This window comes from Lemur catta, chromosome 5, assembly GCF_020740605.2.
Source record: "Lemur catta isolate mLemCat1 chromosome 5, mLemCat1.pri, whole genome shotgun sequence".
Lineage (NCBI taxonomy): Eukaryota > Metazoa > Chordata > Mammalia > Primates > Lemuridae > Lemur > Lemur catta.
In genome coordinates this window covers 29755378-29778933 of record NC_059132.1, presented here as the reverse complement: position 1 = coordinate 29778933, position 23556 = coordinate 29755378, and the positions used below count along the sequence as shown (strand labels likewise).

The following is a 23556-nucleotide window of genomic DNA, read 5'->3' as shown; positions in this document are numbered from 1 at the left end:
CATACATAACCATACAGTTTGTACTGTTTTTTGTCTGGATTCTGTCACTCGGCATAGTTATTTTGAGATTTATCCATTTTATTGTGTGCATTAACAGTTTGTTTCTGTTCATTGCTGAGTAGTATTTCATTGTACAGCTATATCACAGTTTATCCATTCACCTGCTGATAGACATTTACTTTGTTTCCCATTTTTTTGCTATTACAAATAAAGTTACCATGAACATTTGTGTACAAGTCTTTTTATGGGTATATATTTTCTTTCTTCAGTTAAATATCTTGAAGTGGAATAGTTGGATCATATGGTAGGTATATGCCTAACTTTTAAAGAAACTACAAATGGTGGCACCATTTGCCATTCGCAGTAGCAGCACATGGAGTTTCAGTTACTCCACATCCTTACCAACACTAGCATGGTTAGTCTTCGTGGTTGGAAAATAAGTTAACTTCTTTTTTTCACTTTCAGAATGTCAGAGTTGACAGAGCCCTTAATAATCAATTAGCTCAACCCTTCACTTACAGACAAAGAAGCTAAGACTGAGAGAGGGGGAGGAATTTGCCCAAGGTTCCACCGGAAATCAGTGGCAGAGGCAGCAGTTGGACAAAATTACTGCTAAGTTCTGGTTTCGTACTGCCCGTGATTCTTTCACTTAGAATATCTAAATAGGAAACTCTCTTCCTGTAATATACACTTTTCTAAATCTGATGCTTTAAGGGCAGCTACTGCAGTACAGAGAAAACAATTTCTTTTGCATTTCTGCTTGGTCTCTGTTTCCAGGGATGTAGGGGTGAATGACTTCCCTTTTCCACTAAATGAGGCTGATAATATGGATGGTTGAATGTGATTTGGTTCAGAGGTACAAAAAAGAAAAGAAAAACAAAACCAAAAAAGGCATAGCCTGAGAGGCCTCAGTACTAACTTATGTTACCTATGCTCCTCTTGGAAAGATAAAAAGACGCCACTAGTGAATGTAGAGATGTGAGGGTTTGCTGAAGGTATATAACATCCACACGGAAGTCAAATTGGGGGTGGGAGGAAGGGAGAGCCATAAGAATAAAAATAGAGTTATGCATAGACACCTGTGGAGTTGGCCACGGAAGGGTTGATGGGCTTGGTCAAATCATAGAGGGCTTGGTATGTCCCGAATATACACCCCAAAAGGCCCAGGATGCTGATCATGATGTCCTTGGCAATGGTGACACAGCTCATGTCCTCAGAATAAAAGGTGATGATCTCCAGGAGGGGCGGGATGATGAGGGCCAGGGCGCTGCTGCTCACGGAGCCCACGAGGGAGATGACCAGGTCGAGGCGGGGGATGAGGATGGCTGAGACACCTGCGACAAGAGGAGAAATTTAGAATTAGTGGATGTGAATGTCCCTGCAAAAAGGGAGCTCAGAAACAAACCATTGTTTTGGAGCCCTAGAATTCCACAGATGCCTGAGATATTGCTTGAACAGTCTCGAGCAGGCTCGGGCAGTTCACCAATGCAGCGCTGAACTCCCACCTCCGTTTTAACCACCAACACAGATGCTCTCTTTCTATATTTTGCATATTGGATTTTTCACATACAGTCTTTATTGAAAGGGCTCCTCTACCACTTACCTGTTGTAACCTCCTCACTGCAGATACGGGGAAATTTCAAGCTCTAGAGGAAACAGGACTTGCTCAAGTTCACATAGAGCTGAAATGAGAATCCACTGGGATGCTCGATCTAATGTCCTTTCCACTCTGCTATGCTGCCTGTCATGTACAGCGAAGAACTTGGCACACTGTACGTGCCCAATAAGTGTGTGACTCTTATCTAGATGCTGAATCAATTTTTGTACTATCTACAAAGTAGAACCTCTGTTAGAAGCAAGGATGAATAAAAAACAGGAGATGCCTCTGTTGCTATTCAAATATCAATTACTTATTTATCTATTCTTAAAAGGACCTTGATAGTTAAGCAGGACATAAAACCCAAAGAAAGCACTAGGCTTCCCATCTCGCGTCCCTGCTCTTCTAGAAACACTCTTAAATTTCCATCTGTCTCACATAGGATGAACATTTAGTGTCAGATTTTCCAAAGGAGTCCAATTTCAATAATGTATGAATGAGTAAATATGCAATTTACATGATTTAATTCTATACAAACACATGCTTTCTTCCCAGCTCTCCTATCACAACTTAACTCTATGTTTTTTAAACACTTTTTTTGTTGATGCATAATAGATCTACATAGTTTTGGGGTATATGTGATAATTTAATGTATACATATAATTTGTAAATCTCACTGTACTTGGGATATTCATCACCTTAAATATTTCAATCATCTGATCTTTCTATGAACAAAGTAGAGAAAGCTTGTTGTTCTGGAGAGCATCCATACAAGCTCACTGGATCTTTAAGAAAACATCACTTCTTTCTGAAATTGCTCTGACATATACAGTCAGAGAATGAGAGAGACTCATAAACTGTTACGGTTGGGAGTCCATTGCCCCTCTGATGGGATGGTCCCTGTCCACAGCTCTCCTTCATCAGATGTTTAATAAGCTGCTTACAGAGAAAAACCAGCATCTGTCCTCCAGGAGAGCTCACCCCGAGGGGACAGAGAAGATATATTCAAGGGAAACTCTATGCCAGGTGGACTGGAGGAGTGCTCTAAGAGGCTCAGTGCTCGTCATGCCAACCCACTGCTCAGAGCTCTTCCGTTGCTCCCCACTGCCCAAACTCCTTGGCACAGGACCCCTTGGGACTTGGGCTCTGCCAAAAGCTCTGACCTCCTCTCTCATCACAGTCCACTGTTTTTAGTTCTCTGAAGGGGCCATAGGCAAGTCCGTGCCTTGGGTCTGTGCACAGCCTGCTCCCTTCACGTGCACGTTCTTCATCCATCTGTCTCCTGCTTATCTTTAGGTTCACTGGAGAGGACTCCCCTGACCTGGCCCAGGCTGCATTACGGGACCTCCTTATGTGTAGAGGGTGTCTTCTATTTACGATTTTAACCATCACATGAGGTGCATCATCATATTCCAGCTTAACCTGCATCACAATTTGCTGTAATGATTTCTTTGCATATATTTGGCACTCAACTGCAAGCCCTGTGAGGGCAGGAGCTATGTCTTCTTCATTATTCATTTGTATCCCTAGTGCCTAGTACAATGTCAGGCATATAGTAGGTGCTTAACAAATGATTATTGAATGAATAAAAGGGGACAGAATTGACGGATGAATAAAGGAGGAGGAAGTGGTTATTCAGCACATAACAGGAGTATGACTTGTCATTAGGAGATCAGCTGTCTCTAGCCAAGTTTTCTCAGATCCTGAGTGGCTACTCCATATTTGTCTTCAACTTACACCCTTCCTACTAGGAATGATCTCAATCTATTTGCAGGTTTCTGCTGTCTTAGTACAGACTAAGAACTCTAACACCCCAAACCAAGCAGGCGTGCTGCTTCTGCTCCAGAACTCCAGCTATTTAAAGCTTATTATCTGATAGCATGTTCTTCTGCTGGATAGCTCCAAGAGTTACAAGATTTCTCCTGACCCTGTACAGAGATTTTATTCCCTCAACTTTAAACTCTGATCCTGGAGGCTTTAACACTAAATTTGCTCTCTCCCCTGTGCAATAACCCCACAGGTGTTCAAGTATAAATATAGAAATCCCCCGAGCCTTTGCTTCTCCAAGCAAAGCATCTCTAGTTCTTTTCCTCATGTGGCACCTTTTCTGATTCTCTGTGTCTGGACATGCTCCAAAGAAAGAATTTCCCAGTCCTGTTCATGATGTGTCCCAAACCCCTACAATGGCATCCACGGATGAGTGAATGAATGAATGGCAGGGAGCACGAAGAAAGGCAGGGAGGGAGGAAAGGAGGAGAAAAGAGTGTACCCCAGTGCACCCCCAAAATGACCTCCAAGCTGTCAGCAAATCATCCCCTTGGGGTTTTTCCCTAGAGTTAAATGCTACTTTGTAATAGGGTACTTGTTCAGAACTAGCAATAGGAAGGAACATGGCACAGTGGAAAACATAGGCTTTGGTGCTACACAACCCATGTTCAAATCCCAGCTCTGCCACTTAGCATGTATGACTTGGGCATGTTACTTAATTTCTTGGGGTCACAGTTCTCTCAATTGGTAATATTACATTGCTAGGCAGTCATGAGTATTAGATGATTAGATAATGTCAGTACAGTGCTTGCCACATAGGAGGCATATAGAAGGGTGATTAAATCAATGATATTTCTTTGTCCCATAAACCAGCCAGTGTATACTTTCTATGTGTAGTCAGTAGAGATTACTGTAACATTACTATGTGGTAGTTCTGTTAAGTCCCACTTCAGATGGAAAAAATCAAGATCCAGGGATTTGAAGTATCTGGCCCTACGTCACAAAAAAGCCTAGTGGCTGAGCCCCTGATGGTGGATGGGCACCAGTGTGATTCCCTGTCATAGCTTTGGGCAAAGAGTGCCCTTTTATCCTACTCACAGGTCAGACAGACCAAGCCTGTGCGGACAGACAGGTCTACAAACAGTGTCCAGTTCTCTGACACCTGGGAGATGGCGAATGGGATGATGATCTCGGCCGGGACGTGGAACTGGAGGGCATAGGTGAAGAAGATGCCAATGGAGTACATCAGCTTGACAGACTGGTACAACCTGCAGACAGATGGTCAGGATGTGAAATGGCATGTGGGTCCCCAGAAGAGCCATTCAGGATTCGCTCATTGCTCAGAAGCTGGTACAGGTAGAGTATCCCTAATCTGAAAAGCCAAAACCAGAAATGCTCCAAAATCTTAAACTTTTTCAGCACTGACATGACATACAAAGAAGATACTCACTGGAGCATTTCAGATTTCAGATTTTCAAATTAGGGGTGTGAATCAGTAAATATAATGCAAAGATTCCAAAATCCTTAACAATCTCAAATCTGAAACACTTCTGGTCCCAAGCATTTCAGATAAGGAATACTCAACCTGTACTTGTCATTGAGTTATAGAATTGGCTAGTGTCCAATGACTCAGGCCAGACTAGCCACCAGGGCTACCTGGGAAGCTTATTAAAAGTACACATTCCTGGAGATTCTGAGTCAGTACACCTGTGGCCCAATCTATGGCTTTCTTTTCTTTCAATATTTTAAAAAGGTAAAATCTGCATAGAGTAAAATTTGCAGTACAAAAGTCATGCAGTGAAAAGCATCCTTCCCCCCTTAATTTCTAGTCTCCAGCTCCCCTTTCCATAGGCAATCACTCAGAGCTTTCCTGTGGCCCTTCCAGAAATAATTTGTGTAAGTACAAGCTTACACAGAATGCAGGAACACACACATGTGCACATGCACACACCCCTGAATACACACATGTACATGTGTATACACATGCATTGCATCATTCCCCTATACACTGTTGAACTCCTTTTTTTTCCTTCATCTAATATTTCTTGAAGATTGTTCCCTATCAGTACACACAGATCTGGCTCTTCTATTTAATAGCTGCTTGGTATTCCAATGGCATAGATATACTGTAACATTTTTAATTGAGCACCAATTAATGAATATTTAGATTATGCCTAGTCTTTGTTCCAAGTAAACAATGCTGCAAAGAATACCCTTTGTACATATATCTATGCACCTATGATATACAACCTCAGAAGTAAAAACGCTGGTACAAGTCTATGTGATTTTAAATTTCGATAGCTACTTGCTGTTCTAGTATATGAAAGACCTGCTTCCCCACATCCTTGCCAAACAGCGTGCGAGGGCATGCTGGTATTTGCCATTGAATTTTTTAAACTGGCATTTCTATTATATTTTCAAGCATCTTTCTATCTGGCCATCTGGCCATCCACTTTTTTATTTGCCTGTGAACTGTTTGCTCATGCTCTTGGCGCATTTCTTGTTGGGTTGTTGGCCTTTTTCTTACTGGGAAGAGATATTTGTTTAAGGCTCCCCTGAAGATGATGACCAGCCAGGTTCACACCAAGAGATGTGAAGTCCTGATGGAGTTTAAAGCCCTTATTTTCTAGCTGAGGTCCCAAGAAGGAGAGTGCCCTGCCCCAGGTTGCCAGAGGCACCACAGATTGCCCAGAATAAGAACAACATATTTGGATGATATCTTACTGGTGTAAAAGTACAACTTCCAAGGAATGCCACGTTTATGATCTCATCTAGTCGTTAGCCCAATACAGTGACGTGGGTGGGGCTGGTGACATTTTTCTCATTCTACAGCTCTGGCTTTGTGGGAAATGAATGCCTTATCATCCTACTCACCTCAGAAGGACGAAGGCTGCGGGGACACGGAACAGTGATGATAGCTAACAGTGAGTGCTTACTATGTGACGGGCACTTTCCCAAGCATTTTCTGTCAGTTAAACCAATTAATCCTCACAGTCACTTCATGAGGTAGCGTGGCAGTCATTTGTGCTGTCCACCAAATACTTCTAAGCATGTGGTGGTGGCATTGCACTTCCCTGCCCCCTCGGAGTGAGGTGTGGCCATGTGACTTGCTTTGCCCGATGAAGTGTGAACAGGGGAGATGTATGTCCCTTCCAAGGAGGCTTTACCAGCTTCGTGGGAAAGGGCATGACTCACTGTGCTCGCTGCCCTGGCAGCCGGCAGCTCTTTAGAGAGTGGCTGGCCCTGGAGTGGGGACGGTGTGCAGCTTCACCCCCGCCACCCTATAATGGGCGTGTAGCATGAGCACAGGATTAAGCATTTGCATGTTCAGCCACTGGAGTTTGGAGTTATCGATTACTGGAGTGTAACCTCGTCTGTCCTGACTCATAGAAATGGGCATTAGTATTATCCTCATCATACTGACGAGGATGGACATGAGGCCTACACCACTAGATAGCTTGCTCAAGGTCACATAAGAACCAGGGTGCAAATCCCATTAGTTAGTTTTAGAACCTTCGCTCTTAAACTCTGGGCTATACTGATTGCTTAGTCACTATGTACCCAATATCACCATAACAATGACAGTAACTAACACGTGGTGAATGCACTGTTTCCTGGATGAATGAATGATTGAATACAAGGATTCCAGACCAAGTTCCAGTGGGGGCACAGCAATGACAGCCCAGGTGCATTTCTGGAATTGGAAGCTGAGTAGCAGTCCATCTGCGGGACTCCAATCCTTACTTCGTAGTTACAATTTTTGTTGTTGCTGTTTCTGTTTCTAAAATATTCCCAGATCATTTCTGTTTTTAGGGCCTTGGCACTTTAAAGTCAGACAGATTGGATTCAAGTTTCAGCTTCTTACAAACAATGTGAGCTGGGAAATTACTTGCAGCCTCTCCAAATACCAACTTATTTGTTAACTGGAGTTGATAATAATAATGCTAATTCATAGGGCTATTGCAAGAATTAAATGAGGTAATGCACAGTGCCTGGATTATCCAACTTATCTGTTATTATGATGAGTGCTAATACTAACAGTAAATATTTATTGGTAACAATAACCCGAGGGAATGCCCCACTCTGCTGCTCAGGCTCAGGCCCCATGCCTTGCCCCACCCCCAGGACGGCAGGGACGTACCAGCAGTTGGGCAAGTTGAGGGTGATGCTGGCCTGGGTATCCGATCCAAACTTCATATAGCCCAGTGTCCCCAGGCAGATATAGAGGCTGATGACAAGGGACATCCCCAAGTACAGAACAGAAGAGAACTGTTGTGGGTACTTCATCTGGTTTTTGAGAGGCAGAACCTGGGGGTGAAAAGAGTTTGGGGGAGACAAGGTGGAAAGAGATGTGGCCTCTTGTGAAGGAGCTGGGTCCCCCCACAAGCACAGACGTCCTTCTCTAGGTGGACGTCTTTCATTTTCTCTCCAGTTGGCTGTTTCCAGGAACACCCAGCTCCACCTGGGCTCACTAGTGAATTCTCACTCGCTCTTCACGGCTTAGCGTGGGGCGTGGAGCAGCAGCACCCTGCATGTGGGCTCTGACTTTCCCTCCGCCAGGAGGGGATCATCTTCTGCACTTTTCATAGATACTATTTATTTGAAATCTGGAGCCCGAATCGGCCACTCTACAGAGCACTAGGGACTGTTCACTCAGACCCCATCGGTCTTACCATACCGACGCCTTCAAACGTGAAGATGGCTGTGCCGAAGAACAGCAAGAAGGTCTTCCAGTTTGCCATCAGAGGTAGGTCTCTGGGATACGGAATCCCCTGAAACACAGTAGGACACGGGCGTTGGCTTTGATCCCAAATCTTTGCCTGGTGGAAAGCTGGGCCAGACCTGACCTCAACAGAGGAAAATCAGCGTCAGGAGCACCCATTAAGATATCCAGAGCTCAGTCGGCCTTCTCAGTTTTAAAGAAATGGTTACTTATTTATTTACTATTATTGTGGCAAAATATACACAACATACAACTCGCCACTTTAACCATTTTAAAGCGTACAGTTCAGCAGCATTAGGTACATTCACTTTGTTACGTACCCGTCACCGTTATCTGTCTCCAGAACTGTTGTCATCATCCTAAACTGAAACTTTGTATCTATGAAATATTAATACCCCACTACCCAGCCTCCTGGTAACTCCTTAGATTCTACTGTCTCTATGAACTTGACTATTCTAGGTACCTCATGTAACTGGAATCATACAATAGTTATCTTTTTGTTTCTGGCTTATTTCACTTGGCTTAATGTCTTTAAGGTTTGTCGATGGGGTAGCATGTGCCAGAGACTTCTTTTTTTTAAGGCTGACTAATATTCCATTGTGTGTGTATATATAAAACATATATCTCAAATTCTCTTCATCCATTTATCAGTGGATGGACAGTTGAGTTTGGCTGCTGGGGGCCCTCCCATCTTCCTATGTGGAGAAAGTGGGACATAGGGGGGAGAAGGGAGTTACCCAAGGCCAGGCTGCAAGTTAGTGGCACAGCCCAGACAAGGATTCAGGTGTCCCGTCTCCCAGTCCTCTAACATCTCCTTCCCATCACTCTCCTAGGGCTGTGCAGTCCACCAGCTGGTACAGCAGCTATGGTGGATGGAGGGGGATGTTTATTTCAATAGACTTCGGTGGTGGGTAGACTAGTGGCTCCCAGAGATGTTCACACCCTAACCACCAGCACCTGTGAATGTGTTGTGTTACATGGCAAGGGAGAAGTAAGTTTTCAGATTGAATTAAGTTTGCTAATCGGCTGACCCTAAAATAAAGAGGTCATCCTGGACTGTCTGGGAGGGACAGGGTCCTGCAGAGTGGAAGGGGGCATTGGCAGGAGGATCAGAGGCACAGCAGCACGAGAGGGCTCAGCCTGACGTTGCTGTCTGTGAACATGGAAGGACCCCCACGCCGAGGTATGCGGGCAGCCTCTGGAAGCCAGAGAAGACAAGAAAACAGAGTCTCCCCTAACGCCTCCAGAAAGGATGTGGCCCGGCCAACACCTTGATTTCAGCCCAGTGAGACCTCTAGAACTGTAAAATAAGTTTGTGCTATTACAAGCCACGACATTTGTGGAGATTGGTTACAGCAGCAATAAGAAACTAACACAACTCCAAAGACTTTCAGACTCAAAGAAATGAAACTATAATGGTGGAATTTCATGGTCTATGATGAGAGTATAGCATGGGCTTGGGAGGGAAACTGACTGAAATTAGTGAAAAAGTTACTCTGTTTATCAATTTCCTTATCTATACACTGAGTATAAAGATAGTACCATGGGTTCCTTGGTAGCCATAGGGGACTGGTTCCAGGACCTCCCTCGGATACCAAAATCTGCGGATGCTCAAGTCCCTGATATGAAATGGTATAGTGTTTGCATGTAACCTATGCACACCCTCCTATACACTTGAAATCATCTCTAGACTACCTATAATACCTAATACCAATGCAAAGGCTATGCAAACGGTTGCTATACTGTATTTTTTTAAATTTGTATTATTATTTTTTTTTTGGTATTTTCTATCCAAAGTTGGTTGAATCCACAGATGTGGAACCCACAGACACAGAGGGCTGACTTCACTTCCAAAATGGTATTATTGTAAAGAGTGGATGAGTCAATAAGCATGAAGAACTTGGCATCAAATAAATAAAATTCCTCTATCATCCATGTTTTCCTCGTCCACCTGCCACTTTCACAATTTTTGTTGGTTATGTGAGCAATGTTTATCTCCCCAAGTGAATGCAACCTCCACGAGGGCAGACACTCTGTTTTTCCTTACCACAGGGTCCCCAGCCCCTTGCACAACGCCTGGCTCACAGAAGGTATTCAGTGACTGTTGGCTGAATGACTCATTGCTACCCAATGTGATGACAATGATGAGGGGGAGGATGTTGATGATGGGTGATGATTAACTTTAATAGCTTCTGGGGCAGAAGTGTTCCTAGATGTCATATTGGCAGGGGCTACTCAGAGCAGGGGATTCCCTTCTTCACCCTCACCTGCCCATCCTGCTAATAACCCTCCCCTGGTGTCTCCAAGACCCAGGACTCTGATCCCCTTCTGCTGTGGTTTCAGGCACAGACCTGTATTATATACTCAAAGATGAGAGCCATGCTCCCCAGGGTGGTGATGTTGGCCAATGTCGAGAAGACAGACAGCACCTTGAGGTTCTGGATGAATACCAATAGGACCAGGAAGGGCAGGATTGTCACCATGTAGAAACGGATGTCCAGGATGGGAGTCAGCACCAGGTTCTTCCTGGGTCGGCAGGTGTTGGAGGTCACATGGGCTTCTTCCACCATCTGACATGCAGCATAATGAAAGGTAGCATACTTAGGGTGGCCAGATAAAACACAGGATGCCAATTGAATTTGAATTTTAGATGATTGACATAACTTCTTAGTATCAGTATGTCCCCAATATTGCATAAGACATATAGTAAAAAAAAAATATTATTCACTACTTATCTGAAATTCAAATTTAACTGGGTGTCACCTACTTTTATTTGCCAAATTTGGCAACCCTAACTGTAATGTCCATGATTGTAACAACAAGAAACCCTTAGAATCATAAAGTCCCAAGGCTGAAGGGTCCCTTTGTCATCCAGCCCAACCTCTTTTTCCCCACCAGTTTTTCAGAGAAAGGGAATTTATTACACAATAATATCCTCTTTAACTTTAAATAGTCCTAAAAGTTGGAAATCTCTACATACTGAACAAAATCTATCTATTTAATTCTACTCACTACCTCCATGAGATCATTTTTTTTTAGCTTTCACATGTGAGAACATGCAATATCTGTCTTTCTGTTCCTGACTTATTTCACTTAATGTAATGTCCTTCAGTTCCATCCACATTGCTGCAAATGACAAGATTTCATTCTTTTTGAAAGAAAAGAATTGCTGCACAATATTACGTTGCACATATATACCACGTTTTCTTTATCCAAGAGAGGTTGGTTAATGGGTAGAAAAATACAGTTAGATAGAAGGAATAAGTTCTTGTGTTTGGAAGCACAGTAGGGCAGCTGTAGTTAACAATAATTTATTGTATATTTCAAAATAGCTAGAAAAGAAGATTTGGATGTTTCCAACATAAAGAAGTGATAAATGTTTGAGGTGATGGATATCCCAATTACCTTAATTTGGTCATTATGCATTGCATAACATGTATCAAAATATCACCCTAAATACATACAACTATTATATATCAATGTAAAAAGATAAAAAATAAAATAACGGTCTGCAATTTGGAAAAAATCCATCTGCTTGAATATCCTGTCTACTATACTTGTCATAGTTCTTTCTGGCTATTTGAGTGCATAGAAACAAGTAAGCTCCTCTATTCCACAAAGCCAAGAAAGAATGCTGTGATTGATTTGTAATGTCTGTTGGGAATGCAGTGAGGGGAAGGTTGCAGGTTGCTTGCCTATGTATTTAGTTAGGCATCTTCTACATGACCACCTTGAGATACTTAAAGTAAATTTCACCATTGCTTTTCAGGCTAAAAAGTCTTGATTATTTCTGATTGGTCATGATCGTAAGCCTCTCTCTCTCTACCCTGGTTAGAAAATTTTCAGAAATTACTTTGGCTCCTCAATGATCTTTTAAAAATGTGATTCCCGGGACTGAGAGAACTTCCAAGTGTGGTCTCATCCAGGAGTAGAAATGAAGCTATCTCCTCCCATGACCTGAACACTATACTTTTGCTGATGTAGCCCTAGGAGCTGGAGGTCTGCCTTTCTCCCACTCTGCCCAGGAGAGGCCTCTTTACCTGTTGTAAATTATCTGCCATAAACATAAAATAAACACTGCAGAAGCCCAGCTGGGTGATGATTAATAAGAAGCTGACGGTGTACCTGGGAAGGAAAAGAAGAGGTAAAACAAAGGGTGAAAACAAACATTACAGTAACCTATTTTGAATGTGTTTATGTTTGGAAACAATTATTTCTGTTGATATTATTTTTTATTTTTCCCCACATTTTTCTTATTTTGAATATTTTAAGGCCTATAGAAAAAGTAAAAAAAAAATAGTATAATTAACAACCATATAATCTTTAACTAAATATATCAATTGTTAATTTTTGGCCCCAAATTGCATTATGTAGGTATGTTTGTATGTATGTGTTCATCCAACCATACACACACACACACACACACACACACACACACACACACACACTTATTTTTCAGAACCATTTAAATTCTTATCCATTAGAGCTGCATGCTGAGTTATTTATAGGGGAAATGATTTGAGGTCTTTGGTTTGCTACAAATACTCTGACAAATTAAGTATGTGTGTGGTAGAGATGAAGGGATAGAAGACTGGCAAAAAGAAGACAAAGAGTTCAGTGTTCGGTTCTTGGTCAAGTCTCTGCTCCACCACTATCACTGTCTCTGCCTTTGGGCCATCTCCTATTTCCAGGACAATAAAAACCCACCCTGACGACCTCACAAGGTTGCTGAGATGATCTGAGAAGCTAAGACAGAGAAAACCATTTTGTACACCATTAACTTTTTATCAAGCAAGGTAACAACCTCAGTGTTCACCACCAGGGGAATAATCAAATAAAACTGTGGTGTACATCCACACTAGGGAACATTGCGAGCCTTAAAAAATAATGAGGTAGGTCTATATGTCCCAACATGGAAAAAAATTAGGGACATATTATATTGTCAGATGAAAAAGCAAATTTCCCAAAATTATTCCAAGTAATGTATAAGACAATATAAAAGAAATTATACACTTCTATTCACATACATATATTGATACACATGTAGAGAAAAAATGTCTAGAGGAATATTTACTAACTAGACATCAGGGGTTATAAAGAGTGAGCCAGCTCTTAGGATGGGCTATTGGGAGGAGTCTCTATGTTGTGTTTGACAGTTTACAATCAGAACATAGTCATTCAAACCCGTGTAACTAGAAATAAAGGAAGAGCTGGTGAGGATTATTATTGCTATTGCTCTACTACCTCCCCCACACAGAGTGTGTCTTCAGCCAGGTGTTTGGGCAGGACTCAAGGCTGTACATCGTGGCCTCTCCATAGTTCACAAAAGTCTTTTGCAGTCTAGGGGGAAAGGATAAACAACGTGTAACTTAAAACATTTTTGTTAAAGGTACAATTTACTCCCAGAGCAAATAATTATTATGTATTTGTATGTTAGCATGGAGGGTTCTGTTAATTTTCTAACAATGGTACGTTTTATACTTTAACAACTTTCAGGAATTTGCCTTTTGTTCTTTTCTTGCAGGTATCTTTTTAAGCACAAGTATTTAAGTGGATACCATTGGATTTGTTCCTTTTGATTAAATAGTAGCTGTGCATTGATTTAGGTCTGCAAAGCAGGAAAGAGGAGATGCGATGGTGGGGGACCGTGTTGGGAGAGGTAAGGGGGGGAAGGAGCATTGTGGGTGTGGCCAAGCCAGTGATTTTATCTTTTCTGCATTTGTATTTCTTCCTTCCCACTGGCGAGGGCGTCAGAACATTTGGGATGTCTGCCCTGGACCAGATCCCGTACACAGGTGATACGCAGGCTCCTGTCCAGCACCCTTACAGGATGTGACCCCCAAGTTCCAGCCTGTCCCTCTTCCCTAGGCCCTTCTTCCTAGGTGACCTTTCCCAAGGGCGGGGCAGGCCTTGCTGTGGAACCAACCAGCATGTTGCCAAGGTCCTGAATGCACGTTGTTAATTACTGGACTGAGGGGAGCAGTGGAAAGAGAGAAAGGGCCCCAGACTTGTTAGGATACCAGGGTTTCAATCCCATCATGCCCCTCTGATAGCTGGGGATGTTGAGCGAGTAAGTCTTTCTAGATTTCTGGGCCTCAGTTTTTTCACATGCAGTCTGGGTTTTGGGGAGGAGACAGTGAGAGATGGATACGGAGCTGCGTCGGGAGTGTGGCATTTTTATTACTGCTTATCGCAGCAGGCATGTGCGATACAAATGCGGTCACCTTGCATAGGACTGGCGAGTATATTAGTCCAAGGGTTGCAAATTCAAAAGCTATGGGATCAGATCAGGATTGGTGACCCGGTGGGTGACAGGAGCTGGGTATAACACACAGTAGGGAGTAATGGAGATTGTGGCAAACCAGAGCACATGCCCTATTCTAAAAGGGGTTGATCAGGACTTGCCTTCTAAAGAACATTAAAGAAATAAAGGCTCAGCGGGGGGCCAGACTCTCTCAAGGAGAAGGCAGAGATTTGGTTTTTTTAAATGTGAAATCTCCAGATTTTTAAATGTTGGCTAAAAAGCAAAACAAAACAAAACATGCAAGTCACCTAAAATGTAACTGAAGGCCATAGTCGGCTCTTAGGCATCACTCTGAAATCTCTGCACTAGAAAAAAATGAAACACAAGTCATCTGAAAAAAATCAGAGAAGGGCTGTCAGGAACAGCCATGTGGTGATATAATGATCCCAGTAGGGAAGAGAAGCTTTGCAAAATGGTTAAGAGTGGAGTCAGATAGGTCTTTGAATACCAGCTCTGCCACTTCATAGCTGCGTGACCCTGGGCAAGGCACTTAAGCCTCAGTTCTGTAAAATGGGACTAAAAATAGTACCGACCATCAAGGCATATGTGGCTGTAAGGACTAAAGAAGGATTGCAAAGTTCTTGGCACGATAACCTGGCACAGGGTCATTGCACAATAAATTTAACTGCTGCGTGAGTAAAATGCTCTTAAAAGTGTTTTGTGAGCTGGAAAGCGCTCCAAAAGTTAGATGTGACTGATGCATACTCCAGATACACCTATTGGAATCATGATAATTTGGCTTCATGGAGAGTTTCATTTACTATCCCTATTTTGATTTTCGAGGCCTTTCTTCACGTCTCCAAGGACCTACTTGGATTGGCACGCCTTGGGAGCAGCCGAGCACTGGGCATCTCAGCATTCTTTGTCTTCATTGCATTTGTCTTTTCTTTCTAAAGTTGTTTTTGAATTAAAGTTTCAAATACATAAAACTTTGAGTATTATATGTGCTTTGTTAACGACTGAAGTCATTGTAAACTTCTCATTTTATTGCAAAGTACGTTTTTTACTTTTACTAAATTTTTCCAAAAGCAGTTTGTTTAGAACAAATTACCCTGACAACAGGTCTGTATTGGGTTGGGGGAGGTAAGGGGTGAGGAGATTAAAAGGAAAAGAAGAGTTCTGTAACTATCTCATACATATATGTGATAGTTTACATAGTACTTTTGGGGTTTTTTTTTTTTTTTAAAACAGAATCTTGCTCTGTCACCCCTGGTAGAGTGCAGTGGTGTCATCATGGCCTTAAACTCCCGGGCTCAAGTGATACTCCCGCCTCAGCCTCCCAAGTAGCTGGGACTACAGATGTACCATGACGCTGGTTAATTTTTCTATTTTTAGTAGAGACAGGGTCTCGCTCTTGCTCAGGCTGGTCTCCAACTCCTGAGGCTCAGCCAGTCAGAGTGCTAGGATCACAGGCGTGAGCCACCACACCAGTCCTACAGAGTACTTTTATCTTTTGTCACTTTGATGCTCCCAGGTAAGGAGATTTAGGCTCAAAGGGGTGCAGGGACTTGACAAAGTCATTCCACTTGTTAGCAGCAGAGCTGGATTTGCACCGGGATTCTCCAATTGGGATTCTTTCTCACCCCCTCCAACACCTCCATAGAATCCAGAGTGGCGGGGTGGTGGCCTGGAAAAGTGGCCAAGTTACTTGGGTCAACGGTCAAAAGAAACTGAACACACTCATGGAGGGGGTCCCAGTGCTGGGATGAGAGAGAAGTGGGACTCTCACTTCTGACTGAGGTGGTGAGCACAGTTCAGCAGGATGACCATGCAGTGCACCGTGAGGACCCCAATGGCCAGCATGCTGACAGGACCGACCTGGAGGGAGAGCACAGACAGGGACAGTGAGCCACGTTGACCATTGCCACACCCTGGCCCTCTCCCAGTCCAAGTGCTGCGGCCCCTCACCATAATAAAGCTGTCTGTGGATGAGAGACCCTGTCTGAATGTCCTGGTACCCCCAGATGGTAGTTTGAATGCCCTTCTTAGCCAATCACTGTAAAGTGGCTGCTTGACCTCTGCTAGAATAATTCCAGTGACAGAGAGCTCACTACCTCCCCACACAGCCCATGCATTTTCTTATCTGCCTTGTCTACCCTTTTAGAGTCCCTCTATGGTAAATTCCTTGTACACACCCTAGTCTTCATCTTGGCCAAGATGCTTGAAGACCAAGGTTCCTCTTGTGACTTAGTTCTCTTCCTCTAGCACAGAGTTTAGCAACAGTGCAGCTATTGGCACTTGGGGGCAGATGATTCTTTGTTGAAAGGAGCTGTCCTGTGCACTGTAGGATACTTGGCAGTATCTCTGGGCCTCTACCCACTAGGTGTCTGTGTCCCCCACCCCTAGGTTGTGACAACCAAAAATGTCTCCAGACATTGTAAATGTCCTGGGGAGGGGCACAAAATTATCCCAAGTTGAGAATCACTTCTAGTGCATCTAATATGTCAATATTCATTTTAAAAAGTAGGGCTGATTATTCATCATATTCTTCCAGATGTGATCAGAAGGGCATAGAGTAAAGAGGGTCTCTCTCACCTCCTTCGTTCTGGACACTCATGTCTTTATAGATGTGACCTACCACAAAGAAACAAATGAGCGATCAAGAGCGCCACTAGACTTCACTAGAATGTGGCAGACACTTTCTTGTCTTGTTTACTTGTATACTCTTAGGGCCTAAGAGTGCACATAGTAGGTAGTCCATAGATATTTTTCAAATAAATCATAGTCATAGGTTCTAGTGGGAAATGGAAGATAAAGAAAATCATCAAATGCCTCTTAGGAAGCAAAAATAAAAGGATACAGGAGCTGTCTTAAAAAGCAAATACCACGCTGGCAAAGAGAGTTTGGGTGAAGGCCATGTCTTCTGCAGAAATTCTAGAACCCAGAGTTTTCCAAAGGGGAGAGTCCCATCTCCAGGTTGGAACCACTAAAGATCAGAAGTCATGTCATAGGAAGCAAGGGTCTTGCTCTGCCTTCTTTAGACATGGGGCCACTTACCAGGCCTGGAGAGAAGGAAAAAAATTCACTGCAACTACATGAAAACTATATATTTGGTATCAACTCAGTTTGATAGACCTTAATTGCTTCTTGCTGTGTGCCTGTCTCTATAGCAGCTACTGTGGGGAGGTGTAAAGGGAAATCAGACAGTTCACCCTCAGAGCTTGCAATTAGCTGAGGACACTAGGTCTATTAAAAAACAGATATATCCCATCTTTGCAAGTACTTTAGGAATTCCAAGTGAGGTAGATACAAGTTGTAGAAAAACACAAGGTATGGCAGCATCGATGTTCATAGGAAAGAGTAAAGCTTTAGAGAGGAGCGAAGTTCACAAGACAAAAACAAGGGAGCTGAGGTCAACAGACAAAAGAGATGGGGCAGGTTGATGCAGGGAGAGTGAGGCATCTATCCTCATATTCAAGCCACTTTCTCACATGCCAGCAAATGCTTTGAAACAGGAGGGGGAGGACGGTGGCAAAGTGGAGTCTATGAGACGGTAGGTCATTAAGAGCAATGGCCCACCCACTCTGGGGAGGCCCAGGTTGGCTCCAGCAGTTTGATGCCAATAGGCACATTTCCTATCGCAGAAGATCCCCCCAAAGTCCCACTGATAAATTGTACAAAAGTATTCAGGGCTCATTAACCCCTCCCCCAAATAGGTAAGCCTAGTTCCTGTCCCACAGATGCATCTTACCAACAAGCCAGCATTTTTTATGGCGAGGGGAAGCCCCAGGAGCCCTGTGCCAATGTTGCATTTCAGCAGGTGGATCAAGGTTTGCAGCATCCTGTGGTGGGGAGAGCAGGGAGACAAGAGGGCAAGTTAGTGGGAGGGCAGGGTGGCCCAGGGCTCAGCCTGACTCCAGCAGCTCCAGCGGCACCTGTGGGGAAGAGGGACAAGACCGGATGAAATAGACTCGGGGGCAGCTCTCCATCCTAGGGATCTGTCCTGGCACGTGGGATCCAGGGCCGGTGCGAGTTCAGGAGCATCAACAAATATTTAATACACACTAGGCTCTAAAGAAAAAGTTCATTAAAATTGCTACCATTCTGGATAGCTCCCTACAACCAGTTGGTGTGTTAATTGATCTGATGATTTCTTTCATGGTTAGTCACTCAATTATTTACAGACGCTTACTACATTGTCTACCATTTAGATAGACAATGACAAAAATTAGTCATAATTGCCTCAATTTACAGAGTATTTATTGGCATCAGGTCATTTATTAACTCGCACACTAGAAAAAAAACATAATAACCTTCTACCACATACAGGAATATTTACTGGTTCTAGTTCACTTCATCCATTTACTCAACCAATATTCATTGTGAATATGCATTGCTATATATATATATACATATATACACATATAATCCATGAATTGCTATGTAATATATCCATGCTATGCATTAGATAAAACGTAATAATTTATGGCAATTGCTAATGTGCACACAGAGTACTTATGATGTGCGACAGAGTGCTGGGTACCAGGGGTCCTCATTCCTGTGCTGACAGCTCCTGCCCAGGCAGCTCCCATCCTGATGGGGATTGGGAGTGGGCAGTGGGAACAGGACCATGAGAACAGAATCAAAAAGGAACTTGCATGAAAAGTGAGTGCAAGAGCACTGAATCCAGAGGTAGGAGCACTGGATTCTGAGGTTCTAGCTCTGCCATTAATCTACTGTGTTTGGTTACTACTTTGAGAAGCCCCTTAAAGTATGCTTAGATCCTGTTTCCTCACCTGCCAAAAAAGGAGAATAATTCTAGTCCTGCCTATGTCCCAGGAATGTGTAAGAATCAAAAGAGGAAATGACATCATGAGTCTTGAAATCATGAAGTGCTTCACAGATGTGAGCTTCATCATCATCATTGCTACCATCTTTGATTTGGCCTTCATGGTGCTCACCTGTTGGAAAGAGCCTCCTTGAAGAGGAAGCAGAGTTGGCATGGAAGAACAAAGGTAAGCAAGGGCTGGTTTAAGCAAGCAAACAGATGTGCCCTCTCCACCCGGAACAACAGAGTGCCTGGAGGAGGCCACTGGAGGTGCAGTCCATGTCTCTGGCTGAGACAGAGAACCCCTTCTGCCAGGCTTACACTGTTTGGAGATGGCCAGGAGAGTGGAAACCAATGGCCCAAGGTCACATGGTGAGTCCAGCAGAGATAGTGCTTGTGTCTATGTCTCAACCTTTAGGGAGTCACAGCTAGGGACTTTGAGGAGGTGGCTGTGCAAGGCCTTTGCATTTCAATATCGACCTGGGAGAAGGTCAGGTGGAGAGAACAGGCAGGCCACTGGGGACCTCTGTGACTTCCCACATCTCATTAGGTCAGTCAATTCACCTAAATGGGGGGTGAGGGAGCTACCTGTTGCCCCTTAAATTCCAAGAAAGAAATTTTATTTCTTAATAACTGAAATTATTGAAAAATATGTCAAAGCAAAAAAAAAAAATCTAATTTTTTCCCTTTTGTCAATTTCTTCAAAAGACGTGCTCTCTCTCCCGGCTTCCTGTCCTTCTTCCCTTCATCCCTCACTTCTTTCCTACGACAGTACCTTGCCCCACTTGAACCAGATCTCATGGGAAAGGTGAGACAAGGTTTTGGAGAAGCCATCGAGCCTTAGTGAACAGCATTACACGTCAGGGCCTTGGAGCATAAACACATGGGCCAGCTCCTCCGGGCCTTTTTAAAAAATTAGCTTTATATTTTTCCTTGAAAAATAATACATTGCTATTACAAAAGGAAATTCCCAAATCCCACCAACTGGAAATAACCACGGAGTATGATCAATATTCCTCTGGGCATCCCTATTTGTTTCTAAATAAATGCACAAAATTTCACACAAGGAGAACTGCTATACATGCTGAATCCTATGAATAATATGTACTGCACATTTTCCATGTCTATAGATTTTCTCCACCACTTTTAATGGCTATATTGTATTCTACTGCATGTTTGTACCATACTTTAACCATTCTCTAATTTATTTTTCCATTTTTAGTAGAGATGGGGTCTTGCTCTTGCTCAGGGTAGTCTCAAACTCCTGACCTCAAGCGATCCCATGCCTCGGCCTCCCAGGGTGCTAGGATTACAGGCGTGAGCCACCGTGCCTGGTCTATGATTCTCTTAATGTTTCTAAATTTTCAACATTATAACTAGTGCTTCAGTAAAAATTATCATGCATACTTGTGCTATTATTTCATTAGGAAAAATTCCTAGAAGTGGTATTATTGATCAAAGGATATATTTATTTATATTTAATTATACTTAAACTAGGTAGGAACACTCAGAGCACAAAATTCAAAGGGTAAAACAAAACAAAAACAACCAAAAAACCTTATGAAATAAATATGAATCTCTCTCCTATCTCTGTCTCTCTGTCTCAATTCTCTTTTTCAGAAGTAGCCACTGCTGTCAGGGGTGTGTGTGTGTGTGTGTGTGTGTGTGTGTGTGTGTGTGTGTACTTTCAAAGATAGCATTTGCCCAATAAGTATTTGTATGTTTTATATACATGGCATTTTAGGATTTGACCTGCAACACTGCCATCTAGAAAGTTACCAACTTAATGCTTCCCCAAAGGACACGGGAGAAGACATTTCCTGGTACCCTTATCAACACTGGGGATTGTAATTTACAATCTATTACACCCATGGCTGTTATCTGATCTGATTAGATAACAGTCTGATTAACAGTCAAGTCCTAGAGAAAAGTTCCATGTATTTGAGTTTGAGGCAGTAAAGGCAGAGCCATGGGGTTGGCAGGTGATTTTTGTTTTCTGGATGGATCTGGGAGGGGAAAGGAGGGAGAAAAGAGGAAGAAAAAGAGAATAATGGCAGATGTGCGAGGAGAGGAAAGCCAGCCTGAGTTAGGAAACTGTTCTAGAATCCGGCAGCCCAGGTTGGAGACGGCTGCTCTAGCTGGGGTACTTTGCAAACCTGGGACACAGGTAACACCCAGAGCCACAAGGATCGGCCTTCTTAGACTCTGAAGGTTTCATCTTTTGTCCATGTATCTCCTGTTCAGTGGGATAACAGTGCCAAGGAGAGAGAAGGAGTCCAGAGCTGCAAAAGCAGCAGCGCATGGCCTAAGTTCTGGAAGGGTCCACGGTCACTTACGATAGTCCCGCTTCCTCAGCAGGGTGGACGTTCTCTGAAGTCGTGCTGCTGCTGCTCTCCGAGAGCAACTTGGACCCGTCATCCAAGGAGTTCAGCTCACTGCTGTAGTCCCTTCCTAGCAATGACATCTTCAACGAGGTGGCCAGGTGGCGAGGCTAGGGTTAAGGCCTTGAATGAGCCTCCAGTGGGTGTTTCCTTGGAGAACCTATGGCTGCAGAGCTGAGCTCCGAATTCCCAAGGGCGCCCGGCCCTGCCTGAAGCCTGAGGCGGGCGAGTCAGTGAAGCAGTGGCGGCTGGAGAAGCTGATGCTGATGCTGCCTCACCTGGCTAACGTGGCACTTTGGAGAGTCCCATCTCAGAGCGATGCTCAGTCCCCCTTGCAATTGCTCCGTCACCTGCCACAACTCTCCTGGGCTTTTGGCCTCTCCCACTTTGGCCCTCGCTGCTGTAGGGCAACGTGAACCATGTGACTGGGAGGAAGAAGGCACCATTGGACTGGTGGTCCTGGTGCCTGGATGTGGTCCAGGCTCGGTGCTTGTCTGCCTCTGGCAAGGAGGAAACCAGAGCTACCTCACAATGGAGGCTGCCCGGCCAATGAGCTGCTGTGGAACCCCAGCACGCAGGTGTGGCCAACAGAGCAATCCAGCTGCCACCTTCCCTGCGCGGGGGTGAAGATGGCTTCTAGGGCCCAGTTCAAATGCCACTTGCTCAGAATTTCTGCACAGGAGGGGTATATGGGCTGCTAGCTATTTGGGAGTACAGGTAAACTTAAAGAAAGTCATTTGTTCAACAGATATTTATGGAGAACCTAATATATGCTAGGAACTGTTCTCCATACTGAGAATACATTAAGGTAGAAGACCGACGACAATCTCTGCTCTCATGGAATTTATTAGCAGTCTGTGGGGCTCGGAGACTGACAATAAACAAAGCAAATGTGTCAAGTATCTGTTAGTGTAATAAGCGCTGTAGAGAATAACGCAGGAAAGGGGAATGGGGCATGCTGGCCAGGGGCGGGTTGCAGTTTTAGATCAGGTGGTCAGAGAGGGCCTCACTGAGAAAGTGACACTTGGGTAAACAAGGCAAGGGAGCGTGTCCCGTGTACATCTTCGGTAAGAAATTTCAAGCAGTGGGGACAATTCGTGCAAAGGCCCTGAGACAGGAGAGTGGCTGGGGTATTTTAGGAGTGGTAACGAGGACACATGGCTGGCTCAGAGTGCACAAGGGAGAGAGGAGATGGGTGGAGTAGACATGTGTCTGGTTTGCACAGTATCTTCCGGGTTTGTGCCTGTTGCCCTGACATAATTATTACGAGTGCTTCCTTTCACTATGAAAAGTATCTGAAATTGGGCATGGTGGTGCATGCTTGTAATACCAGCTACTCAGGAGGCTCAGGCATGAGAATCGCTTGAACCCAGGAGTTCAAATCTAGCCTGGGTAATATAGTGAGAACCTGCCTCTAAAAAAATAAAATAAAACAAAATAAATAAATAAAAGTATCCTGGTTTGGGTGATAAATTACACAGTCACACCAGATGTACAGTTAGAAAGGCAATGGGAGCGGGTGGAGTGGGTGGGCAGGATCTTGTAGGCTACTGCAATGCCTTTGGATTTTACTTTGAGAAAGATGAGCAATCTTGGAGCGTTCTGAGCAGAGAAGTGACATGACTTACATCTTGGGCCATTTTGCTGGGAGCAGACTGAAGGGGAGTGAGAGAGATCAACTAGGATTAGGAGGCTGTTACAATAATCTAAGAGGCTCTTGCAGGGTCCCAGGTGGCAGTCAATAGTGGCTTGATCCAGGGCGGTGGTGAAAGAGATGGTGAGAAGTGAGTGAATTCTGAATTTTTTTAAAAGCCTAAGCCAGGAGGCTGTGCTGATGGCTTTGAGATGGGTGTAGAAGAAAGAAAAGAGTTAAGGATGACTCCAGTATTTTTGGCCTGAGTAACAACAGGAAGGTTGGGACGGGTATCAACAAAGTTTCGCCTTGAAGCTGCCTTTGGAGAGCAAGCACCGGCACTGAACTTGGATTGCGGACTCATTGGGAGGGACTGCACGGGT

At 43.8% G+C, this 23556-nt stretch overlaps 1 protein-coding gene across 1 annotated transcript; it reads right to left on the bottom strand.

The window, feature by feature from the left end:
• Positions 1 to 425: 425 nt before the first annotated feature.
• On the bottom strand, positions 426 to 22025 carry SLC36A3 (solute carrier family 36 member 3). Its single transcript, XM_045552697.1, has 10 exons — positions 21496 to 22025; positions 18083 to 18173; positions 16121 to 16209; positions 13332 to 13427; positions 12128 to 12212; positions 10439 to 10657; positions 8038 to 8136; positions 7506 to 7672; positions 4463 to 4632; positions 426 to 1334 (listed from the first exon to the last, which is right to left on the bottom strand). The coding sequence occupies exons 1-10, from the start codon at positions 21621 to 21623 to the stop codon at positions 1066 to 1068; spliced, it is 1413 nt and encodes a 470-aa protein (XP_045408653.1). The 5' UTR covers positions 21624 to 22025; the 3' UTR covers positions 426 to 1065.
• Positions 22026 to 23556: the final 1531 nt, after the last annotated feature.